Raw genomic sequence first — 27499 nt, 5'->3', positions numbered from 1 at the left:
ATCATGTGCAGGTGTCCCCTAATTCTGCACTAAGGATGTGATTCAGTCCGTATATTGATTGAATACACTGCGATGGTAATAATGGACAAACCACAATAGTATGAGATGGCTGATGTGTAAATAAATCACTAGTCCCTAATTCAAATTGATGCCCAATGGTAGAACCACGGGCGCATGGCAGCAACCAGTCTTGCTATATAGAATAAGGGTTGAAACCATTGAGTGTGTTCACTATATGTGTTATTCAATTAGAAATGACCCTAAACATGTCATGTTGACGATTCATACGTGCAAGCAGTGCCTAAAGAGGCTCTGTCACCAGATTATAAATTGAAAAACCATTTGCAAAACCATTTGTGACCTAATCAGAAATGACCTCCAAAAAGAAACGAATGCGAGTTTATAAAAATATTATTAGATGAAAAGTGATAACATAAATATGAGAACGAAAAAGAGACAATATGGTATTGTTATCCATCATCACCCGATCGATGCACAATAAATATCAATATGGAACCCATAGTCAAAAAAGTTTAATAAACAAAATTTGAAAAAAACAAATAAATATCAATATGGATATACATTGTTGCGATTATCTCTACATATGTTGCTGTAATCCATAATAATAGACCTTCTGTGGGCAATTAGAAGTGAAGATTGATAACCACATAACAATAAGGTATAGAACTCCAAGAAAACTATACTAAGACCTCCATCTCGCTGCCCTCAGTGCTCCTGCTGCCGCTCACGCGCCCATTTGCCCCCAGTGCAGGGCCTCTCCACCACGGGGCTTAAATTTTACAGCCCGGTAGAGAGACTCAGCTTTCACGCAGAAAATAGAACTACGCTATATTCGTAAGCCCCATAGGACTGAATGGTAGTTACAGAAACAGTGTAGCTCGCATGTTACGTTGCTTCCGTAACTGCCATTCACTACAATGGGAGTTACAGAAACAGCGTAGCTCAGCGAGCTACGCTGTTTTTGTAACTCCCGACCATAAAGTCAGGAAGTGGCCGGGAGGCAGACAAAGCTGGAATGGGGTTTAGGGGACTCCGTTCTAGAGATAGATGTGGGTCCCAGAGCTGGGACCCGCACCTATCTAACATTTATGACATATCCTGTGGATATGTCATAAATGTCTCTTGTGGGAAAACCCCTTTAAATAAAAAAAACAAAAAACCTACACAGCCTTTAAAGTTCTTAGTAATGTACAAAAAATTATTAAGAAAGGTAGAAAAAAATAAGTAATAAAAAGAAAAGAAATTAACATATTTGGTATAACCGCATTCCATAAAAGTCTAAACTATTGTAATATATATGTTATTGAACGCTGTAAAAAAGAAATAATAAAAAACAAAATTGCTGTATTTTGGTCAGCTTAGTGCCCCATAAAAATGGAATAAGAACTGATCAAAAAGTTGTATGTACCAAAAAACCATAGCAATAAAGACGACGGCTCGCACCGCAAAAAACAAGGCCCTCACACAGTAAGGCGATGTTCACACGGCAAACAAAAAACAGCCATAAAATACAGAGCTGTTTTCAAGGGAAAACAGCCCCTGATTTTCAGCTGTTTTTTATGCATCCAGCGGTTTTTTTTACAGACGTTTTTGGAGCTGTTTTTTCTATTGAGACAATGAAAAACAGCTCAAGAAGTGACATGCACTTCTATTTTACGGGGCGTTTATTTACGCGTGTAAAAAAAACGCCCCATGGGAACGAAACGCTGTCTTTTCCATTGAAATCAAATGTTTGGAGGCGTCACAGCCTCCGTATTTTTTGCCATTTTTCGGGGCGTTAAAGGCCCAAAAAATGGCTGAAAATAAGCCGTGTGAACAGACCCCAACAGACAAACCGTGCTTTGGTTCGTTTTTCCTTTCGGTCCCTGAAAAAAGGTAAATTCTGACCGTGTGGGCTAAAAATTGTGGGCTAAGGCCAAAAGAGTGTGTGGGCAAGAATACAACCCCGTGCCATATGCTCAAATGGTGGCCCCTCCATCAAGACAACTGAAAAACATAGAGCGTTTCCCCTCTGCAGCTTGTCAAGTGCTGCTGCCTCCATTGTGAAATGACATTCTCATCCTCGGAGAGTCTTCTATTCCTGTCAGTAAAAGGAGATCATGTAAATCTAGTCAAAATGCGCGCGCACTCACTGCGTACTATGGCATGCTGCTGCTTGTAAACACTCGGGGGCTCACACGCCTCTGCTCTCGGGGGCGCGCACGCAGCAGTACGTAAGTAAAACCTCGCACAGACTGATGGGGCTTGTAGTTCGTGTCAAAAAGGTGGGCGGGTATGTAGGACTCGTTTGTGTACCGTTACCATAGATACGTACTCTGCAGGACAGCATGACGAACAAGGCTGGGAAAAGAGAGTCTCGTACTAGGACTCCTCCGGGTAATCTAAGATTTATCTAGAACTGGAAAAGGGCAAATGTGCTGTCCCACGCGATGCTGCTGCCAGGTGATCGAGTCTGTAGCGACCTGTGTCAGCTTGTACGGAGATAATCGCATAGTGTGTACGAGGTTCTGCTCTGTATGGTTTCATTCATGCAGCAGATCTGCACTAATGTTATGGCAGCTCATTTATAGTTTGCATCGAATCCCTGTTCTGTAGTTATAAAGCGAATGACTCCCATTAGTCATGATCCATTCACTCCCTGGCAGTCTGTGTTCTGTAAATAGTCGGCAGTCTGGTGCCAGGTCCAACCACTGCCTGGACTGGACATCCACAAAGGTCCTGCTCCCCCTGGTGTCCTTGAGACAGGTGTCACAAATAGAGGTTGAGTCCAGCAACCAATGATGGCTCCCGAAAGCTACGGACCAGGTTACCCGGCACAATGTGTACCTACAGGGGCGTTCCTAGACTCCTGAAATCACTTGGGCACTGGTTTACCGGAGGAGGGGGCTGGAGAGTTGAGATTGTGTCGCCAAATTTTTTCCATAGGCATATGTCCCGCTATCATATATACATACAAAAAAATATCTCTGAAAATAAAAGTAATACTGTCTTAACATGACCAATTCTTGCCACCGTACACCGGGCATGTAAGTACAGTATTGGTCGGGCACAGTCAGAGAGATACACGGGCCAATGTGTGTAAACAAGATCAGCCAATGAACAAGCAAACGGTCGTTCATCGGCTCATCGTATCTTTTATGCTGCAAAATAAATGGCCGCACATGTATGTTGACTGGCATGAAGGCTTCTTCCAGTTATGACACTCCTCTGCGGAGTTTTCCACCCAGGCATCATGAGCTCCTCGATGTTCCGATTAGCAGCAGGACTGCTGCTAATCAATGATTCTGTTGTCTCTGTGTTTGGGCGTTGCTAGGCAATGCCTTTGGTCTGAGTCTGAATTTGGTCATCATTTAGCTTTTCCGGGTTAATTTGGGAAGAGTACTTTTCTTGGGCCTCTATATACTTTAGGCCTGGACTACTCAGGTGTTTGTTATATAGTTTCTGGCATATTCTAAGCTCTTTCCAGATTCTAGCTGGTGACTTTGTTCTTGTTTATGTGTTTGTTTGTACTGGGGGACAGGTTGGTCCTCTGGGAGATCTAGCTCTTTGTATGGTTGTTTTATGTGTATTCTGGGATGTTTGCCTCTCCTGTGTGTTTGATCTGCTGTCAAGCTTGTCTTACTGTGCTTTTGGATAGTATTCAGATAGGGTAAGTGAGTGCTGTTAAATCTTGTCTAATATTTCTATTCATCTGATAACTGCTTGCACACTATCTGCCATCTACTCGATTTATGCATGGTCTCCATCTTTTACTACGTTCAGTATACCGTCCCGCGTATCCACTAATGAGTTACTTGTGCCTTTTGTTTTCTGTCAGTATTGATGCGGGCTTCACCCATGTGATAGCGATTGTCTGGTTTTGCAGTCTGTAGGGCCACTAGCGGCGTAACACTCACTTTTATACCACATACCTAAAACGACTGCCACAAGGTCCCCCATAACAAACATAATAGCCAAACTTTTTGTTACCTCTATTCTACTAATGTATTGCGATTTTTGCATTTTGGTTAGAAATCTTCTCTCTCATGGTCAATTTATCTATCTGAGGCATAAGCATAGTATGATATATATTTAGTGAGGGAGATTCAGTAGTCTACAGTTTTTCTTATTTTATTTAAGAACATCTGTTTTATGTAGACATATATATTCTGTTTCAGAGAAGAAGAAGTTGAAGGGATTTGAGCAGTCGACCTCCCCCGTACCAGAACAGATAGAGCCAGCCGCAAGCACTGTGCTGAAAGATGATGAAATCCAGGCTCTGGCTATTAAACTTGAGGATCTGGAGAAGGTAACATTGTGTTATGGACACATTAGGTTACATTCACACTTGTAGTCTTATGGAGTATAGTTGTTTGGATTCACCGATAAAAAAAATTCAATTCATATTTGTGTATTGAAAGATGCATAGACTCAAACAGGGACATAATCTTACATCTTAAATCTAGAACAGGGTTTCCCTAACTGTGGGTCGCGACCCCCTGGAGGGTCATGTGAAGACTTACAGGGGGTCGCGAGCCACTCACCATTTTCCCAGTTCCAACTGTATCTGCGTCCCCAGGATGCAGAAACAGTTGTATTCAGTGCTGGAGCAAGGAGCTGATGGCCATGAGCGGCTTGGTGCAGACTGGCGCGATGTAGTGACGTCATCGCGCCTGTCTGCGATGAGTTGCCCATAGCACTGACCAAAGGAGGAGAAGGATCCTCCACTCGTTATGGGAACGGGGATACGTGAGTAATTGTATTATTTTTCTATTCGGCACTATGGGAGCATTATACTGGGGATGGCGAGGGGGCCGACATGGGCCAATATACTGAATAGGGGCATTATACTGTGTGGGGCAGCTATGGGGGCATTATACTGTGTTGGGGCAGCTATGGGGGTATTCTGTGTTGGGGCAGCTATAAGGGCATTATACTGTGTGGGGGTAGCAAGAGTGGCATTATTTTATTGTGAAATATTGGTATGATCTCTTGATTATTTTGTATATTAGACGTAAATAAGTTTTTTTTTATTTTCAAACATTCCTAGAAACTTCCTTGTGATTTACCATCTATCAAAGATGTTGCGTTGTATAAGGAATACTGTGTGTAAGACATAACCACAGGTTCCTCTTAAGGACTAGAAACCTACTCTGTGATGTCATTTCTTTCACAGCTGGAAAATGGTTCTTAAATTTTTGTTACACATATTGCATTTTTTAAAATAGTATTTCAGTAGTTCCTTCCTGTAGCCTTATGCATTGGCCATAGCAATATTACATGCGCTAGACTAAGGGGCTTCTCAAAACATGACCTGTTGGGGTTACTTGAAGACTAGAGTTCAGAAACACTGATCTAGATTGGGTTGATTTGGACAATCATATTAACGGGGTTGTGTAATAGAATTTTTTTTTTTATGCAAAAGAGAATTTTTCAATAAACCTGGGAGCAGGTACTGTTCTTAAAGGGGTTTTCCATCAGACATTTATGGCATATCCACAGGATCTGTCACAAATGTCAGATAGATGCGGGTCCCACCTCTGGACCAGAGGTTATAGATCACGTTATAATTAACCATTTTTCTCTCATAGCTCCACCCTCCACGACGCCCTAAAGAAGAGCAGAAAGCTCCTGTAAGACACCAGATATTAATTCGGAAGCATCATGATCAAGAGAAAAGTAGAAAGAGACGACTGCTTGTAGCTCGTCCAGTGCCACCAGGGTCTGCAAGCAAAGGCCAGGCTATTTCTGGTATGCTACAGTGATAGTCTATGCTATTGACAGTGCTGAGAAAAAGTATCTGCGCCTGTCCCTCTTCTATATGTCTTATTTTTGCATATTTGCACACTGAATGAATTTTAATATCTAAATCGCATGCAATATTTGATCACGTGGACCTGAGTAAACAGACTGATTTACTACTGAAGTCCTTAAATCATAACCATCGTTTTCATTCCCCCCCCCCCCCCCCCGTAAATTAACAGTACGAGCAGTGATAACAAACTTTGTAATATTTCTTAGGGAAAAATTCCACTTTCTCCACTTATTAGACTCCTCTCCTCCCCCCACTGTCTCTTGCACTGAACATTCACTCTCAAGTAACTATTAAAAACTCTATTCAGTGTGACAGAGATAAAGACAGATGATCAGCTCATTGAGAAATCAAGTTACAGCTGCCTATAGAGGTCTATGGAGAGAGGAAGGGGGAAAAGTAGGAGGGAACTGCTGGAGGAAGACCGAGGAAAGACACACACACACACACACACACACACACACACACTTCTGCTTCTAGTAAGTGTTTTACTAGAATCCAGCACTGAATAGACTTACAAGAAGCCGTAGCAGCATGGAGGACATTACACAGCAGTAATGAGCAGTGTAGCTGAGAATGCAGCACAGGATAAGATAGAACACTTACTAGAAGTTGCAGCAGTGTGTCTCTGTGTTTTTCACGGCAGTTGCTCCCTCTACCCCCTCTCTCTGCAGTGAATTCTTTGGGCAGCAGCTGTAACATGATCAGTCTTTATCTCTGCCTCACTGAATACAGATTTTACCAGTAAGTGAGTGATCAGTGCGGGGCGGGGGCATCTGATAAGTGGAGAAAGAGGCATTCTTCTGTAGTAAGATGTATTACAAAGTTTCTTATCTTCGCTTGTAATAAAAAATGTAAAATGACCGTCCCACTTTGATGAATGAGTTATCCATTATCCATATCTGCCATGTGACTGCTTTTTAAAGTTATTAGTTGCACAGTCTTTAGCAGCTAGAATTGCAACCAAAGGGTTCCAATAATCTGATATCTGTTTTTCTCATGACAGTTGAGGGATTTTATTATCAGTTCGGTTTGCTAGGATTTTGTGCATGTACTGCTCATTTTATGTCCTGCCACAACATTTCTATAAAGTTCAAGCCAGGCCCTTGACTAGGGAAATCTCAAACTAGTTTTTTTCTTCTAAAGCTGGTCATACACATGAGAAGTCGGCATATTTTGGTCATGTTGGTTGACTATCGTTTGTAAAATTAATACGAATGATAGTTTGTGAAGTCAGACGACCAACTTCTCTCTGGCGAAAATTGTCAAGTTGTAATATTTTGGCCAATAATTTGCAAGCGCTGCCTGGCTATTCCCATAACTCCTGTAGAACATAAGGGTATGTTCACACGCAGTGAGCAAAAACGTCTGAAAATACGGAGCTGTTTTCAAGAGAGAACCGCTCCTGATTTTCAGAAGTTTTTTGTGCCACTCGCGATTTTCGCTGCATTTTTCGCTGCGTTTTTTTACTACTGTTTTTGGAGCTTTTTTCAATAGAGTATATGGAAAACCGCTCCAAAAACGTCCCAAGAAGTGTCCTGCACTTTTTTTCGCGGCCGTTTTTTTACACATAAAAAAAACGCAGCGAAAAACGCTCCGTCGGAACAGAACACCGTTTTCCCATTGAAATCAATGGGCAGATGTTTGGAAGCGTTCTGCTTCCGATCTTTCGGCCGTTTATGGCCCGAAAAACGGCCGAAAATAGGCCGTGTGAACATACCCTAATAGAGAAATCCGCAGCAATACGTGGCCACCTCTCCACATAGACTTCGCCTTTAATTGGCGACCGCCTTATAAGGCGGGAGGGGGGTTGCATGACACTCGATATAGGTGTGAGTTTCAGAGCTGTGGATATGCTATAAATATCTGAGATGGGAATAACCCTTTAAATTTATGCCAGAAATTATAATCAATATGAGTCTTTCAGTATAAAAGACTGGGAGATATCCCAAAATGTATGTACTTCCTCAATATTCTTAAAAATATTTCATATCTATATTGCAATTTGTATATTAACATATTTTTTTATATGTTTATACTCTAGTAGGCCACAATATATTGATGACTTTACATTTTCCTTCTTTAGTTAAGCTATCTCTATTTCTTGCTATCTCCTCCCAAGCCACCAGTTGTTGACATGCATAGTAGTAGAACTAACATATTGGGAGAGTCCTCGGTCCCTAAAGATTCCAAAGCCCTAAATATATACTGTGGGGTCCATACTGGTGCATTTGCCCAAAAAATAAAAGTGACCTTCAGACTGGAGGGTCGCTTTAATATTTTCATTATTAGGCACAAATCCAAGGACTCTCGACTGAAGGCCATTGAAGCCATCACCCAATTACGAAGTTGTATGCGAGTATTTATCCCAACTGCCTAATTGTACAGTCCAAAACTTCTAGATAAGTACAAATTGTTCAAGAGAATAATGCAATAATCTCCTTTTATTAGAATGAATGAATTTATTGTTTTAGGTGTAGACGTTCCTTTGTGTGACATACATGGTCAGCTTCAGCCACACTACATTCTAGGGACTTTAGAGGAGCTGAGCCGAGAAGCCACTGCACGAGGAGATTTACAGGCAAGTTTTATTAGGCCTTCTAAGTTTTATTGTCTTAGTTTACAAGGTTTTTGCTTGCAAAACTCCACTTATTTTGGTTAAAAAAAAACCTCCAGTTACACACCGTTATCTTGCAGTCACAATTCTGCTAGTTGTCATTTAAAACAGTCAACTAGCTCGTCATCAGGCACAACCCTAACAGCTTAGTTGAGCTTCTATGCATTGAGGAAGTCAAAGTGTTATGTTCAGTGTTTAGTTTAAAGAGGACTCTTCCCAGAATACAAATATATGCAGTCACTGAGCCATTTCAGTTTTAAAGCTATGGAATTGTGAATGCAGCTCTGAGCTAAAAGTTACCTGAATCGCCATCTTAGGTTTACCATGGCCTGAGTGTACTGTCATGCCTGTAGGGTATGTGGACCCACTAGACCGCTCTGCCATAGCGGAATAGCAGCTGGCGACAACAACAATCAATAACAGTCTCTGGGGTAGAGTACCTGGGAAGATGATCTGGCAGATAATCGGAGAAGCAGGCACGTGGTGTAGTAGACACTTGGCACGGATGATCATTGGCATGGCAGACGACAAAATGACTCCAACACTAGATACAGCTCAGGAACAAACACAGTTACGGGATACAGGAAGTAGGACACAGGAACACTGGGAGCAGGATACAACTAAGGGACCATTTGTTAGACTAAAATGGGAATCCAACAACAATGCTCAAGCAAGGAGTGGAAGGGCAGAGCACATTATATAGTCCAAGATGAAAGGGGATAGGTTAGAGAACATTTTGATGGTGCGCTTGGAGGCCCTGAGGACATGGCCACTCCAAGACTGCCTTCACCCTCTCTGGGTCCATTTGAACAGTAAACTACTAAGCTTCCCCTAGTGGCAGCTGCAGGCTGTTTCATTTATACAGTAGGGTGAGCTGGTGACACAATAGGAAGGATTGCGAGCATGTGTCCCCACCAGAGGGTTCTCAGTTCCACTCCATAATGCTGCACGTGAAACAAAGCCGTTCACAATGTCCTTTGAAGTCATTGGACTGTCCATGTTATGCATGGGTGAGCCAGGTCTCCTGAGTATCATATCTTGGATGTCCCAGGATATGTATGCTGTAGAGTATATAAACTAATTGATTATTATTCTGAATATGCTTTGTTAGGTCGCTCAGCTTATACTTGATGCACCACGGCTTGACGTTCTTGGAACATTTATTGGAGAGGGGAAACTCCAGAAGAAGAACAAAGTTTTCACGCACCTACAGAGGCAGGACAATGCTCTGAATAACTGGCAGTACCACATGAATCTGAGGAAGAGAGAGCTGGATTCATTATCCCGTTAGTTTGATATTTGTTGTTTTGGTTTTCTAATAAGAGCTGAACTGTGACTGGGCAGCAGCAACGACAAATTGTCTTCTAAGGCCCCATGCACACGACCGTGCCCGTAATTACAGGCACGGCCGGCCGCAGACAGTCGTCCGCATTTGCGGGCCGTGCACCCATTATAAAGCATGGGTGCACAGTCTGTAAAATAAAAAAATGGGACATGTCCTATTTTTTATGGAAGGTAATTATACGGGCAGGCGTCAGTCGGCCGTAGAAATGAATGGGTCCGTAATTACGGATGAACTCTACGGTCGTGTGCATGGGGCCTAAGAGTTTTGATACATGATGCCTATTTGTTGTATGGCAAAGCTGCAAGCTTTTTTGTACAGGATAGGTCGCCTCTTTAGGTACCCTCTTATGGCTCCATACAACTTGGTGTTGTAATACAGCCATGTACATGAGGCCTGAGATTTACATTGTGAAAAGGGTTACAGTGGGTGGAACAAGATACGGATCATCCAGTGCTGCTGGAGTGCTTTAACAGTTTGTTTTATGGTAATATTTAAAGATTTTAGTTTTCATCCTTTAAAGCATAGTATTAATCCGCTTATAATCAATGCCATGGTTGGAAGTATCACTTTCAGACTGGTCAATGAGAATGAATGCTTCTTTTCCACAATTGCCTCACTTGTCTTGGTCTCTCCTGAGGCAGGTCAGCTTTGTAAACCCACTGAACGACTTTTAATGAGCCTGTGTGAAGATTTCCGCAGAGTTCAGGAGGAAAGACACTTGATAGACCACTGTATCCCAACTCTGGAGCATGGCAAGGTAGATTCAGGACCATGATGTGCTGAAGGGATGGGGGACTTGGTTCAAAACAGGAAGTTTAACTTTTTTTTCATACAGGGCCACCGCATTGCAAGTGAATTCTGGAACACGTCTGAACTTATTGGGGATGAGCTGACTGGCCTGACATTAACACTTACTCAGTACGAGCGGGGTTACCCCTCACCTGCCACTCATATAGGCAAACCATATAGCATCAGGCAGGAGACCGGTATGTTGAGCACAAGTCTTCTTTTAATCTATCAAGTGCAATATGTTGGTCTCCTGACTAAAATATATATGGCTCTTGTCAAATTTTCTAACTTCCTTAGGTTCAGCAGAAAGGCCCCCATTTCACTGCACATGGGATAAAAGTTTATACCTCCAGCACCGCAAGGAGAAACTCAAAGCCGTCATGGAGGAACTGAACTTCGCCAAGCCGGTAAGTGAAAACCTCATTAAACAACTGTCCCATATAGGCAAATCTAGACTATAGCACGCATGAAAACCTATTCAATGAAAATGTGCTTTAACCTATGGTAAGCAATGATTATCTTCCATTTTAATATGCAATAAAGGTAAAATACTTGTTTTAGTGTCACATTAATAACATGGCTTATTACTTTCCAAAAAGGATGGTACATAAAGAGCGGGTCCCAACTCAAAATGGGACTTCTCTCCTAGTTCTGGTTCACCCCACCACACGCCTCTCCCCCTTTTTGATGTCTTGATCCTTGGTCCTCCCTTGGGATTGAAATAAAGTAAAATTAATTAATTAAAAAAAAAAAAAAGAAAAGAAACGTTAAATAAAATAAATCCGTAAAAAAAATAGACACAAATGCAATTTTTTTTACAATAAATAAACGTTATAAAATATAACTTCGAAAATATAAAATAACAAACACATTTGATATCGCCATGACCGTAACCACCTAAATAAATCGATAATGTAAATGTACCAAAAAATTTCACCTACATAAAGTACAACTCGTCCTGCAAAAAACAAACAGTCTAATACAAAATAAAATAAAAAAAGTTATTGTTCTGTATTCAAGGCCAAAATTGACACTGTCCTTAAGGGGTTAAATGACTGCAAGCAGAACTCTTGAAAACCATGGGGAATTTATATAGAAAGTATGTTGTAAAATTGTATAACTTTTCATTACACAATGAATAACCTTTCTTTTGAAACCATAACACCCCTACTATAAAAATACTTTTTAAGCAGCCAATACAGTTTAAATGTTCCCTTCTCTACAAAGTGCTTCCCCCTGCCCTTATGTCCCTATGATAAGCCATCCTTACCCCTTCTCTCGGAGTGGTCTGTGGCAAAGAATATTTTTCCCAACAGTTCTGCTCAGAACCAGTTTCCTTACATCCTTAAAGGGGTGGTCCACTACTGGACATCTGATGACCGATCCACTGGATGTCTTCTGATGTGTTTAGAAGAAGTCTTGCTTTTTGAATTCATTCAATTTATATTGACTTAAAGGGGTACTCCAACACAAACCTTTATCACATATCCACCGAATAGGTTATAAATATTGCATGGGTGGGAGCTCCAATCCCTGAGAATGTTTGGAGCTGAATACCCCTTTAAAATTTCATTGTAACTGACCACAACTAGGTATACCATGATCTGGATGATTGAAAATAGGCAACATTTTCTGAATTGGGTACTGAAAACTTACACCTTGTTGTGCAGTATTTTATGAAAGTACAAAATGCAAAAAAAAATAAAAAATAATTAATTATTTTTGTATGTCCAACTAGTTGCACGGTTTATATATTATATTTTTGCCATGTCGGCTATCCTACTGAACATAAGATTATGATTAGAACTATTACTGAAACTGATATCCTTATCACCAAAGCCCTGCTGCCTTTTGTTTATAGGATATAGATGGTTTGGAAGTCATTGGGCGAGGTCGTTCGTTTACATCTGTATCTGCTGAACTTCTCCCACTATGTGATGAGCTTCAAGAAACACCAACAGAAGATAAAGAAAACCAGTGAGTATGCGTGTGGTGTAATGACCAACCGATAAATGGTGTTTTGTAGGTTGTTATGACATGTACTTTATGGATGTGCCATACTTGCCTGTTACAGGGATCCACTCAGTGATTTTCCGGATGTTGTTCCAGATTTCGTCCTGGGTCCCTCCCTGCTTTTCTGTGGTCAACCAGCAGTTTGGGTAGAAAATCCTTCGTCTTACAGGGTAATGTTAAATATTACACAATGACCTTGATAAGCTTGCAACATGGGCAAGAATATGGCAGATTTAATTTAATGTTGATAATTGGAAAGTAGTGCACCTAGGCCACAGCAATGGTATTACTGCATATAAATTAAATTGGCTAAAATTAGGGATAAAATAAAAAAGGACCTGGGTATTCTGGTTACAAGTAAGCTAAGCAGTAGTACTCAATGTCAATGAGCAGCTGCAAAAGCAAATATGATTTTAATAAATAGTCTTTATTTATAGAGCACATTTTCCACAGCTTTTTACAATTCAGAGGTACCTTGCAAGAACAAATCAGACTTTACTGAGTCGCAAACTAATTAACAAATCAAACAAGAGGAGTAAGGGTCCTATTACACGGTCCAACGAGGGCCGTGTAAGCGACCGCCGATCAATGAGAGAGCTCGGTGATCGGCGCTCATTTGCTCCTTTCATGAGGACCTATTATCAGTAACCTATGGGGATCGCTCGCCCCCATACATTTCTATCATGTCGGCAGCGCACAGGGAGATATGCTGCTGACAACGATAATATTTTGACTTAAAAAAATGATACAATCAGACAAATGAGCGATCGCTTGTTTATCGGCTGATCGTTGTCCTGTTTACACAGGGCAATTATCACGAACAAGCATTTTGTGAACACTTGTTTGCCCGATAATTGGCCGGAGTAAAATGGCTCTAAGGGCCCTGCTCGCAAGTGCTTACAATCTAGGAATTTAGGGTATTTAAAAAGAGATAAAAACCTGGAATCCAATTGCAACATTGCCCCTCTATAACTCCCTTGTAAGACCACAACTCTAATATGGGATTCCGTTTTGGCCTCCACATTGTTAGGATATATTCACACACGGCAGATTTGTTGCAAAAATTTCTGCGAATGTCCATTCATCTGAATGGAGCTTGTAGAAATCCATGAACACACTGCCGAAAGAACTCCATTTAGATGTATGGAATATATTTTTTAGTTGCAGAAACGTCTGCAACGAATCTGCCGTGTGTGAACATACCCTAAAATTATATAGGACAGCTGTAGAAGGTTCAATGGCAGCCAACTAGATTAATTAATGGTATGGGAAAAATGTTACTTGGAAAAGGCACCCTAGAGGACATCTTATTAAAGTATAAATATTTGTGGTTATAACAAAAAACTGGCACATGATTTATTCATTCAAGGAACTGTACAAAGGACCAGGGGAGATTCTTTCCGTTGGAGGAAGGGAGTTTCAGACATCAATGTAGGAAAGGGTTCTTTACAGTTATAGTAGTTAAACTATGAAATGCTTTATCCCAATAGGTAGTAATGGCAGATACTATGTCGGTTTCAAAAAAAGGGCTAGATACTTATCTAATGATAAATGGTATTGAGGGTTCAAATTGATTTAGCAATGAATGACGTATCATTGATTTGAGAGAGGCTGAACTTGAAGGATGTGTTTTGTTTTTTAAAACAAAATATCCATGCGACTAAATGTGTTTAGTGATACATCTGGTTCCAAACAATTATATAACATTTATATTCTTGTATTGCTGAATTTTGCAAAATTGTGGTGTTTCCTTCTCTTTATCCCGTCGTCTTAACACAGGAAAAAGTTGGTATCTCTACACGCATTACTTTTGAAGCCCTAGCAGGGGAAAAAGCTTCTTCAGTCCTAGAGGTTGTTAACAATGGAAGTGCAGCAGTATGGTACGAGTGGAGACGCTTGCCACCTGCCACCAGACTAGGAGATCGGCACAAAGAACCACGAGTACAACATTTCTATTTCAACACTAGTGCTGGTGAGAAGACATTTCATTTGAGTGTGCTAGCAAAGTCGGCTTCATTACATATCTTAATAATCAACATAATGATGTGCCCCATATATATATTATCCCTGTACTAGGAAATCCGTGTATTATACCTGTACTATGAAATCGCTATGTGTATTATACCTGTACTGTGACATCATTTAGAGATGCAATATGTGACACAAAGTGGAGGACTGAATGTTGAAAGATATCATAAAGTACCCAGAAAAGACAAATGCACATAATATAAGTGACCATTTAGTATATTTAAATCTAAACGCTGTATCCATGTGTATTGAACTTTCCAGGTGTAATCCTGCCGGGAGAAACACAGACATTCCCTTTCCACTTCAAATCACTGACGGCAGGGATATTTAGTGAAAGCTGGGAGTTCTGCACTCACCCTGTATTGCTGGCGGGGGCGCTGATACAGGTATCCCTGTGGGGAATTTCTTTGTATGAAGACAAGACCGCCTCACGAAGGGAGGCTCTACAGGTTGGTAGCAAACAGTTAGGTGAATGGGAACCAAATATATCTGTGCGGTTATATATAGGGCACCACATCACTTCTGGTCTTATTTCGCGATTGATTTGATAAACCATAATTCAGAAGCCTGTTCAGTTGACAGATTATTGTGATGATCCTAGGACTATTGTAATACAGCTCATTCACATTGTTGTAGATGTGTCCATACAGCCAGTTGTTTTAACATAATCTAGTGTCCAAGGGCCCGCTTCTCATTCTCGGCATAAAAGGATTGGGAGTAGTTTTATTTTTTATTTGCCTTTTTTTTTTTTAATCCTCTTTTTGTTCTCACTTTGCTTGAGCAGGACCAGATTTGTCCTGTAGCTGCTCTATTTCCTCCCTGTATAGAGACAATGTGCACATTAAGGCCTTGTTCACACGGTGCTAAAAAAAACAAAAACGATGCGTAAACGTGTCAAAACGCTAGCGTTTTTGGTGCGTAATTAGGACTCCCATTTACTATGGGAATTAGCCGCGTTTTACGCACCAAGAATTGACCTGACGCTTAAACTAACGTAAAGAAAAAACGCGTCTTATACAATGCGCTTTCCCATTGATATCAATGGGAAGAATAAAGCATGCAGTTTTTCGGTGTGTAAAACGCGTCGAATACATGCCGTGTGAATAAGGCCTAAGTCTAGCTGGTAATGTATATGCGCAGCTTAAAGAGATATTCTTGTTTCAGCAAATAAAAGGTTATTCATTTTATTATGAAAAGTGTTTTTTTTTTAGTATACCTTATGTATCCATTCAGAATATTTTTAGGACCTCTGCTTGCAATCATTCCATAGAATTGATTGTTTACTATAACGGTAATACTCCTTAAAGGGGTTGTCCACTACTGGACAACCGATGACCTATCCACCAGATAGGTCATTATTACATGATCTGTTGGGCCGGATTCACACAAGCATGTTCGGTCCGTGACATACGGACTGTATGTCGGCAGTATTTCCTGGACCGAACACACTGCAGGGAGCCGGGCTCCTAGCATCATAGTTATGTACGACGCTAGGAGTCCCTGCCTCGCTGCCGGACAACTGTCCCGTACTGTAATCATGTTTTCAGTACGGGACAGTAGTTCCACGGAGAGGCAGGGACTCCTAGTGTCGTACATAACTAGGATGCTAGGAGCCCGGCTCCCTGCACTGTGTTCGGTCCGGGACTTGCGGCCGAAATACGTTCCTTCCTTTAAGGACATAACATGCTCATGTGAATCCAGCCGTGTGTCGGACCCGCAACAATGATATAGTGATGACCTATCCGGTGGATAGGTCAACAGTTGTTCAGTAGTGGACAACCCCTTTAAGGATGAACCTTTAGTCTTTATCCCATGTCACTTTCCACTTACTAAAACCTCTGGAATTACTTGTTAGCAGTAGTCCCTAGAGCTTAATATTTCAGATTTTGTATTGCTTGACCTAGTCGTATACCTGAGCCTCTCCTCTTATAATCCAGGTGCCTTCTGTGTCATGAGTATTAATATTGTATGGATTTTGTAGCTTTTATCTACAATAATTAACATTTAGTATTATCTGATAGAAGGAGCTGGAGTCACGTGAGGCCTTGTTTATTGCTCAGAAGATAGTTCAAGAAATTCTGGATGGCGTTCGTAGCCCAGAGTGCCCTCAATCACCAGTTACACATCTAACGGAAGAAGAGATGTTCTGTATCGTAAACCCTAAGGTGTTTAAGCTATAGTATTCTTTAGGACACTGCAATCTTCTCATTATTGTATTCACCGTTATATCTTCATGTTCATTCCTTGCTCACATTGCTTGCCACGTGAGTACAGCTGTATTCATTGTTAGCCACTAGGGGGCACCCTTATCTTCCACATGTGGGAGATGCATTGTAATTAATTTCACAAGACCTCCTCCATACCCACAACAATATCTTCACTCTTTATTTCCTATTAATTACAAGAAAATTGTAACATTTATCTACACGTATTATGATCCCTGAATTTCTGCTTGAGGAAGAATTGCCTAGATTTTCATTTACACAATTCATTCAAAAGAATTAGCATTTCCCATATGCAGGAATGGATAGTCCGCTAAATGTGTTTTGTGTTTTAAAAATTTGCTTTATTGCAACTGAAAGTTTTTATGTACATCTCTATGACTAACTTCTGTGTAAAATGGATTTAAGGCTTTAATCTACATGACCCTTGACCGGGTTTACACGCAATCTGCATTGTAAATCTATAGGCGACAGTACAAGGCAGGAGAATGTGGATTAGAAAAACTGATTGACACAGCAAAAAAAAAAATCTATAAGGGTTTGAAGTAATGCTGTGGATTTGAATTGCACGTAGATTTGTTCTGGAATTTGCTGCAGATTTCACCTACTCTTTTGTGAAAGACAAAATAGGCAAATCCACTGTAAATTCTGCATATAATACATGCAGATTTCTACCGTGTTCGCTGCGGACATAGTTCACTCATATAAAGAGTAAGAGCCCATTCACACGAACATGAATCTCGTCCGTGTGCTGTGCGTTGAAACAACGCACATCACACAGCCCCATTGACTTCAATGGGGCTATTCCCACGTACGTGAGTTTTCACACAGCGAGAGTCCGTTGCGTGAAACTCACTGCGTGTCCTATATTGATGAGTTTTCACGCACCTATGCACGGATTGAAATCTATGGGTTCGTCAAAACCACGCACAGCTCACGGATGCAATAACGCAACGCACATGGACAGATTTACGCACTTGTTTTACACGTGTAAATCTGTCACGCTCGTGTGAATGTAGTTTAACATTGCATTTTACCTTAAATAGGGAATTAATAAACTGGTGACAGATCCTATCTTCTAACTAATCTAAAAGGCGCTATGATGCGGATAACTACAGTGTGATTTTTTTTCAAAACCGTTTTTCTAAATCTGCTAATTTTGCTATACTTGTCAAATGGGAGCTTACTCGTTCTTTTCACTCTGGGCGGTGTAATGTTTTTTTGTATGACTCTTCAATCGCGAGATCACTGTGTGATGTCACTTCAGGCCGCAGGTCCTTCAACACAGCGACTCAGACGGTCTTCCTGTAGGAGCGCTGAGTCGTTGTGTCTAAGGACCTGCGGCCTGAAGTGACAACACAGCGTGATCTCGTGATTAAATCTGAGATCGCGCTGGGCTGTGAAGAGGAGAACTGTATGAGCTAATTGGACAGCGTCATACAGAAAACATTACACCGCCCAGAGTGAAAAGAATGAGTAAGCCCATTTGGCATGTAGAGCCAAATTAGCATATTTTGAAAAATGCTCATAACTTTGCAAATAATAAACGTTTTTGGAAAAAAAATTACACTGTACAATTTAGTAATATACATTGAATGGCCACTTTATTAAAAACACCTGCCCTTTCACGATTGGAGCTTCCCCCTATAAAAATTAGAGACGTAAACCGAGAGCGCAGTAAAAAATCAAGTGAGCACGTGTTCCGTGGACCAGTTTCAGTGTGAATCCACATTAGAAAGGGAAAATCGAGTGACCCGAGCGAGTTCGAACGAGACATGGTCATCGTTGCTAGACTAGCCGAGGCCAGTATTCAAAAAAAAAAAAAAAAAAAAGGACCACCTTGTTGGGTTTTCTCGTGCAATGGTGTCAAAAGTAATAGCGAGAATTTTGTGACCGAGGAAAAACATCTAGCGAAAGGGGATCCTGTGGGCGTAAACAACTAGTTGACGAAAGTCAGAGAAGAATGTCTGTAATGACGCTGGCACCGTTCCTCCTATGCTTTGTCACTACCAGTGGCTCCCATCAGCAGTATGTGGCTTTCTCTGGCGTTTCTTGCCCCGTTCCCAGCGTTGCTGGGATTAACCGCTGGCTCTCTGCTTCTGCCGGCTGTCACCGTCGGCAGTATACTTACCATTCCCGCTGTGTCCCTGGTCCTCTCCACTCCCGAGCTTCTCTTCTCCCTCCGCCTGCTTCTGCTCTGTAGCGTTGTTTAGTGCGCGCGCCAGCTCTTTCTGCTTCTTAAAAGGCCACTACATGCTGCCTGAGCAATATAGGTTCCTATCCTAGATAGCCCCTGCAAAGGTGTGCCTATTCTACATTCCACCAGTTATCTGCGTTTTGAACCCCGGCTTGTCCCAGGCCACTGAACCCGTGCTGCCCGCCCTGACCTGTTGCCTGTTTATCAAACTCTGCCAGCCCTGACCTCGGCCCTTACCTTACCTTTCTCTAGCCTAACATCTGGTGCACAGTCACGAAAATTACAGCCGAATACAACGCTGGTGCTCCAACTAACGTGTTCGAGCGCACAACTTGTCGATCCTTAGCACGGATGGGCTATAACAGCAGACAACCAGTTCGAGTGCCATTGCTTTCTAATGGAAATAGAAAGGCTACAATGTAGTGGGAAAAGAATGCAAAAATTGGATCACTGAGAAGTGGAAAACCATCACCTGTCTAGATGAATCCAGATTTCTCTTGCACCATGCTAATGGGAGGTTCAGAATTTGGCACAAGCTGCATAAATTGATGTACCTTTCCTGTCAGGTGTTAACAATTCAGGCTGGTGAAGGTGGAATAATGGTGTGGGGAATATTTTTTTGACACACACCGGGTCCTCTGATACCTGTGGTGGGACGTCTGAACATAAGGGTTTACATAAGGATTGTGGCCAACCAAGTTCATCCCTTCATGGCAGCGGTTTACCCTATGGCAGACGGTTACTTGTGCGGCAACTGTGAGAAGTAACTGAGAAGTAACTGTGAGAAGCCCATATTTGCCCATACAGACCGTATACTATTCTGTCTGCATGGGCAGAACTTTTTTTTAACACCTAGTGGAATCTATGCCACAACGAAGTACTACGGTCCTGAAGGCCAAAGGAGGTCCATTGCGCTACTAGATGGGTGTCGCTAATAAAGTGACATTCAGTGTATGTCTAGAATCAGATTTTTTCCCTCGGACTACAAAGCACTGATGGTCAAATTCTGCGTGGCTCCCTGTCCGTCTGTCATCAGACACAATCAGCATGCATTCTACTGGTAGGCACGCAGATAAGTGGCAGAGAATTTGAACACCCTGTGGTCCCCTACCAAGTTTATATCCGGAAACGGCTGTTTATTTTCCAAACTGAAATCTTATAAACATTCTTCCTGTGTATATTAATGTCTTACTTTTCAGCTACATTGTCGCATCCCTTGTAAAGTACGTTTTATGGCTTTTATTAATACAGTTGCACTACGAGCATGGGGCCGTTCTGGAGCTGCATAAGTTATGGAAAGAATACATCTCCCATGATGTCCAGGACAACTTTAGCTTATCTGAAGAAGTTCTGGATCACTTTGTACAAACCACAAATATTGGAGAAAATGATGAGCTGAAAGGAGAATGGAAGCCAGAGCATGCGTGGAACTTATCAGTTGTGGAGCTGAAACAGGTACAATGTTTTTGGCAAGATGTGTGTGAACAAGGTAGTGTACGGAGACCTAGTGACATGGAGATAATGGGAGTTTTATCAAAACTCTCGTACAGTAAAACTGGCCTTGTTACCCAGAGCAACCAAGCTCAGCTTACTTTTTTTTAAAGTTCTCTGAAAAAAAAAAACATATAGAGAAAAGGTTCTAGACCAATTATGTTACAAACCCTAATATGCACTAAAAATCAATTCAGTCCAGTGAGCCATTAAATACGTGGGTGACCAAGTTTGTCAAGCAATACAAAAGATATAAATACTATAGTAATCCGCATGCAATGCTTCAAAATAGAGAACTAAGATGTGCAATGTGCATACCTATTGTTCCAAAGTCACCTTAAAGCATTAGGCCCTGTTCACACAGAGTTTTTTTTGCAGATTTTGGCCTGCCTGCACGCTGATTTTGACCTGTCTGCAAACTGTTTGCCACGTTTTTTGGCCACGGCTATTAAGCGCCGTGGGCAAAAAATGCAGTGACAACCGCTTTCTCTGCCTCCCATTTATATCAATGGTGGGGGGGGGGGTCGCAGACGGAAATGCCCGAAGATAGGGCATGTCGCTTATTTTTTCCGCAAGCGTTTTTTACCGCTTGCGGGTAAAAAGAAACCTGCCTCCCATTGAAATCAATGGGAGACTATTTCAGGCGTTTTTTGGCGCTGTTTCCGATGCGGTTTCTGTGTCAAAAACAACACCAAAATACTCCATGTGAACACCACTTTGTAGGTAAAATACTATTTAGCCAGTGAGGGAGAAAGCCGTAGTAGAGGATAGGGTAAATTATGAAGAATTATACAGTATTCCCTGGAAAAGTACATAGAGCAAATACCAGGACTCCTGTAGTTGGAAAGCTCTTCTTGAGGTCATAAATGGACAGTGACGTTAGATATTTGTAAGGGTTATTCTTGGCAAAACAATGAAAAGGGGAATTAAGCAGTGCCCACAAGACCTTATCTCCTCTTCTAAGGCTTCATTCACATTTGCGTCAGGGCTCCGTTCTGGCGTTCCGTCAGAACGGAACCCTGACTGAAACAAACGGAAACCATAGGTTTCCGTTTGCATCGCCATTGATTTCAATGGTGATGGATCCGGTACAAATGGTTTCCGTTTGTCCCCGTTGTGCAAGGGTTCCGTAGTTTTGACTCAATCAATACCGTAGTCGACTGCGCTATTCATTCCGTCAAATCGATGGAACCCTTACACAACTAAGACAAACGGAAACCATTTGCACCGGATCCGTCATCATTGAAATCAATGGTGATTTAAATGGAAACCTATGGTTTCCGTTTCAGTCAGGGTTCCGTTCTGACGGAAATCTCAGACGAAACGCAAGAACGGAGACGTGACGCAGATGTTAAAGAAGCTTAGTTTCTACCAATTGCAATATTTTTGTTTTTCTTTGGTAGGCCATTCTAGTAGTGCCCTGTTCACATCAGATTTTTTGGTTGCATTTAGCGTGTACATTGGGAAAGCTCCTGATATACACGCTAAATGTGTCCATAGGTCTGCAATGGCACACTGAGGTCAAGTATGTTTGGCAGGTATATGTAACTATACCACAAAAAAGGCGGACATAATCTCAGCTTGATACAAAAAGTGATGTGAACGTAGCCTTACACTGAGTTCACACGGGGCACATACGCTGCGCAATAGCATGCAGCGTATCCGCTCTGTGCGGCGCAGGGAATTCCGGGTGAAAAACCACACCAAACTGTGGTGCAGTTTTTCATCCAGAATGTCTGCTGCGGAAAACTGTAGTACTTCGCCGGTGATATTTCATCCCAGGAGACCGCTGCAGCCTGTGATTGGCTGCAGCGGTAGTCATATGGAATAAAGCGTCATCCCAGGAGGCTGGCCCTCTGATGTCATCCAGGCCGGCCTCTTGGGATGACGTTTCATCCCATGTAACCACCACTACAGCCTGTGATTGACTGCAGCAGGCACATGAGATGAAACACCATCCTTGGAGGCCGACCTGGAGCTGCGAACCTGCTGCAAAAAAACGCAACAACTTCTATTTGATGCGGGTTTTACCTCCCAATTTAATTCTATGGGAAAAACCTGCAACAAATAAGCAGCGTTTACGCAAATACAATTGACATGCTGCGGAATAAAAATAACATTTCCGAGCGTTTTTTTTCCACTCAGTATTTATGCAGCGTGTGGATGAGATTTGTTTTATCTCATCCACTTTGCTGCTACTGTATTTGCTGGGAATTTTTCGCAAAAAAATTCCTTTGCGGAAAATCCGCAGTATTTACGCAACGTGTGAACTGACCCTTATAGTGATCTATAGAGCTCTGTCATGTTTATGACTAGATTATTCTCACTGTTCTTTTCCTTGTAAACTTGGTCATGCTCCACCCCTGTGACCTTATTTACACGAGCGTTGCACACCTCGGACGTGAGAAAAATGACAGTCTCGCATCCCCAATAGATGAGTCTATGGAGGGATGTGTGATGCGTGAAAAGATAGGACATGAAACAACGGCTGTGTGAACGGCCACATTGAATTACATAGATCCGTGGGACGGCCGCTGTTTCAACGGCCGTCCCTGGGACGTTTAACACGCTCGTGTAAATAAGGCCTTAGTGTCCAAAACACTATGCATAATAAGTGATATGAGCAACCAATCAAAGCGCAGATTTTTATTTATTAAAGTACTCCGTTATGCGATGTTCACAAGACGATTCAAGGGAAATGTGTGCGTTACTGTTTTTATGCATATTTACAGTTTTTGTGCCACGGATACGCACGGTGATTAGCCCCATGGAATGGGGCTAATCTGTGTGTGGGAATCTGCCGACTCTCAATGCGGGATCCATGTCAATAAGTGACATGTCACTTATTGACATTATAAACAGGCGGATTTCCCATTGAAATCAAATGGAGGCATATTTTGGCAAAATCTGTGTGATTTATAAAACCTTGTGTGAACGTAGCCTTAAACATCATGCACGAGACCATTTCAGTTTTCTGCGGATCCTACTGGCTTCCAAGTGCTATCCGTTTTGTGTTTTTTGCGGACCCATAACTGGAATGGGTGAGACGGACTGCAAACACTGACTAGAGTAGGACAGGTTCTGTAATTTTGTGGAACGGACACCCTGATCTGCAAAAATAGAAATGAATGGTTCGGTATGCTATCCGCAAAAAAAATAAAAAAATGGATAGGGCACTGAAGAAAACAGTCGCGTGCACGAGCGATTCCCCCCCGGCAGAGCTTGATTCACCCATTAGAGAGACAAATTATTTTCCTTCTGCGACCTGGAAGTCAAGGAAGGAGGACAGTGATCTGATCTTAGTGGAATGATCCTTGTCAATCTTACATTACATTTTAACTTTACTATGGAAAGAAACCAAACTGTTGGAGGAAGCGTACACAAACAAAATGCTCCCATACAAAACTCATGCAGATGGTGCTCTGTTTGAATCAAACTCTAGTGCCTGGCACAGTGCCATTATGTGTTTGAATGAAGTAATGTTCTGGAGTAGTATAGTAAATAAAGCTCAGAAGCTTACAAACCCTTTAATTAATTTCCCTCATATCCTAATCACTGCTAATTGGTTTAAGAGGAATTCTGTATGTATCTGTGAAATTTCAAAGTGTATATATGGACGGAAAACTGCTAAATATGCAGCGCACTCAGTGTCTCCAGATTGTGGCATTTGCATTTCATACATTGTACTCAGGGCCGATTCTAGCTTTTCTGCTGCCTGAGGCGAAAATTGAAATGGCGCCCCCCCAGATTTTGATTGACATCCCCCTGGCTGTTCTACATCACTAGCAGCCTCCTCCAACTCTTGCGAATGCGCCCTTGACCTGTACTGGCATGCGCGGTGCAGCCTGGCAGGGTACACCTCGCTGCACGGTGCATGCCCAAGTTGTACAAGGCAATGACACATCCAAGAAAGTTGGAGGAGACTGGTAGAGATGCATAACAGCCAGGGGGATGTCAATCAAGCATGGAAAGGTGTGTTTGGAGGCAGGACTATGTGACTCTTCGGGATAGCGGCACCGCCCCGTGACCCTTTAATGAGTAATTAGCATATAGCGTGCATCATTTGAAAAGTTGATTTTATAGATTTTGCTGCATCTAAAAAAAAAAAAATACATACAGGGGAATGTTTGGAAATATTGTCAGGACATGTATTGGTGGCGGTTCAAGGGGTTAAAATTACCTGACCGGTTCCCATTAAATATACAATGAACTGAAAACAACTCAATCTGCCCTGCAATTTTGTTATTATAAATATATTATATATAATTACAGCTCCAGAATCAAGCTCTCACATACCAATCTCAGTACATGTTGTACAGTACCAGAACCAAGCTCAATGCATAAATACAGCACCAGAACAAAGCTCCGTACATATATACAGCATCAGAACCAAGCTCAGTATATAAATACAATACCAACACAAATACAGCTCAATTTAGTGCAACCCCTGCCGTATAGGTTTGTACGGCGTAAAACTACAGCTCCTAGCATGGCCCGAACAATGGTAAGGATATGCTGGGAATTGCAGTTTCACAAAAAAAGTCATACAAACTATCATCTCACTGCAGATGATACAGTGACTACAGTGCTGATTAGAGGCAGAATAAACATGTTAAGTGACTCAGCGGTGACCATCTCAGATTCTAGTTTTTCTTTTTCCCTTGTCTTCTCCATCCGGTCCAGACCTATGAAGACTTCTCCTGGCCACGGCCCTTTCTGCAGTTTGCCGCTCAGATTTCTTCAGCTTCTCACTTTTCAAACGTTTCTGCATCTATAAACGAAGATAAAATTCTCATGCCACACACTACACCCTAAATATAAATATAATAGTGACATACACTGCACCTCTAATTATAATCGCACCATACACTGTGTCCCTGATTATAATAGCACCATACGCTTTGTCCCACACACAGTGCTCCCAGTAGGTAGTGCCCCCATAGAGCCCCCTGTAGATAGTGCCCCCCATAGATCCCACTGTAGACAGTGCCCCCTCATGATGCTCATCTCGCCACATGGACGGTGCGGCCCTGATTGTACTAGTAGAGCGTTGACCTGTGCACTGTTAAAAGTTAACTTTTTTAGCTACTTCCGGTAGATCCTTTTCTTATGTAAGTTTGGCATTACACAGTACAATACCTCAAGTATTGCATATAGAGGGGCAACTTTTTTCCCTGTTAACCCACACCTCTAACCCTGCCCAATCCCCGCCCATGCACACCCAGTTCAGGCAAAACAGTATCAAGCCCCCATATAACCCCTCACACAGTATAAAGACCCATAGCTGCCTCCATACAGTATAATGCCCCCATAGATTATAATGCCTATACAGATGCCCCCATACAGTATAATGCCCACACAGTATAAAGCCCCATAGCTGCCTCCATACAGCCTAATGCCCCCATAGCTGCCCCATACAGTATAATGGCTACACAGATGCTCCCATACAGTATAATGCCCACACAGTATAATACCCCATAGCGCCTGTTAAAAAATAATAAAATAAATGCTTACCTACCCTGTTCCCGCTCTGTACTATGAGCGGCACGGTGCAGCCAGGTGCGATGACTTCACTGCCTCTTTACACAGGGAATCCTGAAGCAGGGAACGGACAGTTTGTTGCTTCAGCATTGGATTCAACTTTATCTGCGTCCTGAGGATGCAGATACAGCTGACACCAGGACATACAACCGGCTGCCCGGGACAGAGGGACATCGCCCGGAATCTGTGACTGTCTCGCTGAATCCGGGATGGTTAGGAGGTATGCACAGTGCAGATGGCAACCGGGCAGTCGTGTGCTGCAAAACATCCACCAGATTAATGGTTGTGACCTTGTACTGATTTAGATATCTATTAAAGGGGTTGTCTCACAATGACAACCGCTTTCCACATTTCCTATACTTTGTAAGAGCAGTTCCTGTTCTGGCGAACATTGCCTGTCTATGCATTACACAGTTGGTCATTGATGTCACAGGCATGCATTACAGCGGATTGCCTGTGCTGGTGTGAATAAGCCTTCAGTCAGACTGTTTTATGGTACCCCGTATTCTATGCCCCATTCTGTAAATAGCAGCGTGTATGAAACAATATCAATATCTGTTCTAGCTTGTTTACATTTTTATTTTAGGCCATTATTACTATCTCTGATGATAAAGCAAGAGAAACTTTCCTACTTCAGCTGAACAAAAATATTGCGGAACTAATTGAACCAGTCCAGGACGCTCCTCTAGACCGGTTACATCAGGCTTGGTGAATATATTATATATGTGAATTCCTTGGGTTTCCTGAGAATGTATTTTACTTCTGGCAAGAGAAATATGGAGATGAATGAAAAACCCTTCTGCCAGCTTTCCCTACTTCTACTACTTTTAATTAGAAAAAAAAAATGTGCATGCCATTATGTGTGACACTATTTCAGGTCATGGCATTTTTTTGTGACCAACACGGTCACTTGCACCTGTGCAGATTTAGGAACAGCCTGGCAAATAAAAAATAAAATACACCATTAGCTCCTTAGTTTCCAAGCCATTTTTTTTTTTTTTTCGTTTTACTCTCCCTGCCTTCTATGAGCCATAACTTTTTTTAAATTTTTCTGTCAATGGAGGCTTGTTTTTGCGGGAGGAGTTGTAGTTTCTATTGGTACCATTTAAAGTACTGTATAATGTACTGGGAAACGGGGAAAAAAATCTAAGTAGGGTGGAATTGGAAAAAACTGATTCCTCAAAACTCTTATGGGTTTCATTTTTACGTCTTTCACCACGTGGTAAAAACAACAACTTTACTTTATTCTGCTGGTCAATACAATTACGACGATACCAGATTTATATAGGTTTTTTAATGTTTTACTCCTTTTAGAAAGAAAAAACTATTTGTTAGAAAAAAATGATTTTTTTCCATATTCTGAAAGCCATAACTTTTTGGTTTTTTTTTCGTCGATTTGAGCAGTGTGAGGGCTTATTTTTTGTAGCACGAGCTGTGGTTTTTA

General features: G+C 41.8%; 1 protein-coding gene across 3 annotated transcripts in view; it reads left to right on the top strand.

Annotated features, from left to right (window-relative positions):
• Nucleotides 1-2314: 2314 nt before the first annotated feature.
• Nucleotides 2315-27499, top strand: part of MYCBPAP (MYCBP associated protein) — a 41088-nt gene continuing 15903 nt past the window's right edge. For 2 of the 3 annotated variants that reach the window (XM_075846573.1, XM_075846572.1), the window contains exons 1-15: nucleotides 2315-2397; nucleotides 4179-4309; nucleotides 5592-5751; nucleotides 8287-8393; nucleotides 9541-9715; nucleotides 10416-10531; nucleotides 10610-10760; nucleotides 10861-10970; nucleotides 12425-12540; nucleotides 12638-12746; nucleotides 14356-14548; nucleotides 14866-15053; nucleotides 16626-16769; nucleotides 20275-20478; nucleotides 26642-26763. In XM_075846573.1, coding sequence (XP_075702688.1) covers nucleotides 2349-2397; nucleotides 4179-4309; nucleotides 5592-5751; nucleotides 8287-8393; nucleotides 9541-9715; nucleotides 10416-10531; nucleotides 10610-10760; nucleotides 10861-10970; nucleotides 12425-12540; nucleotides 12638-12746; nucleotides 14356-14548; nucleotides 14866-15053; nucleotides 16626-16769; nucleotides 20275-20478; nucleotides 26642-26763 — 2075 coding nt within the window. In that variant the 5' untranslated portion in view covers nucleotides 2315-2348. Of the gene's footprint in view, nucleotides 2464-4178; nucleotides 4310-5591; nucleotides 5752-8286; nucleotides 8394-9540; nucleotides 9716-10415; nucleotides 10532-10609; nucleotides 10761-10860; nucleotides 10971-12424; nucleotides 12541-12637; nucleotides 12747-14355; nucleotides 14549-14865; nucleotides 15054-16625; nucleotides 16770-20274; nucleotides 20479-26641; nucleotides 26764-27499 lie in introns of all 3 variants that reach the window. The other variant, XM_075846574.1, reaches the window with a different exon arrangement.

This window comes from Rhinoderma darwinii, chromosome 13, assembly GCF_050947455.1.
Source record: "Rhinoderma darwinii isolate aRhiDar2 chromosome 13, aRhiDar2.hap1, whole genome shotgun sequence".
In the NCBI taxonomy this organism is placed as follows: Eukaryota; Metazoa; Chordata; class Amphibia; order Anura; family Rhinodermatidae; genus Rhinoderma; species Rhinoderma darwinii.
Note: the sequence above shows the minus strand (reverse complement) of the source record. Positions and strands in the feature narration are given on the sequence as shown.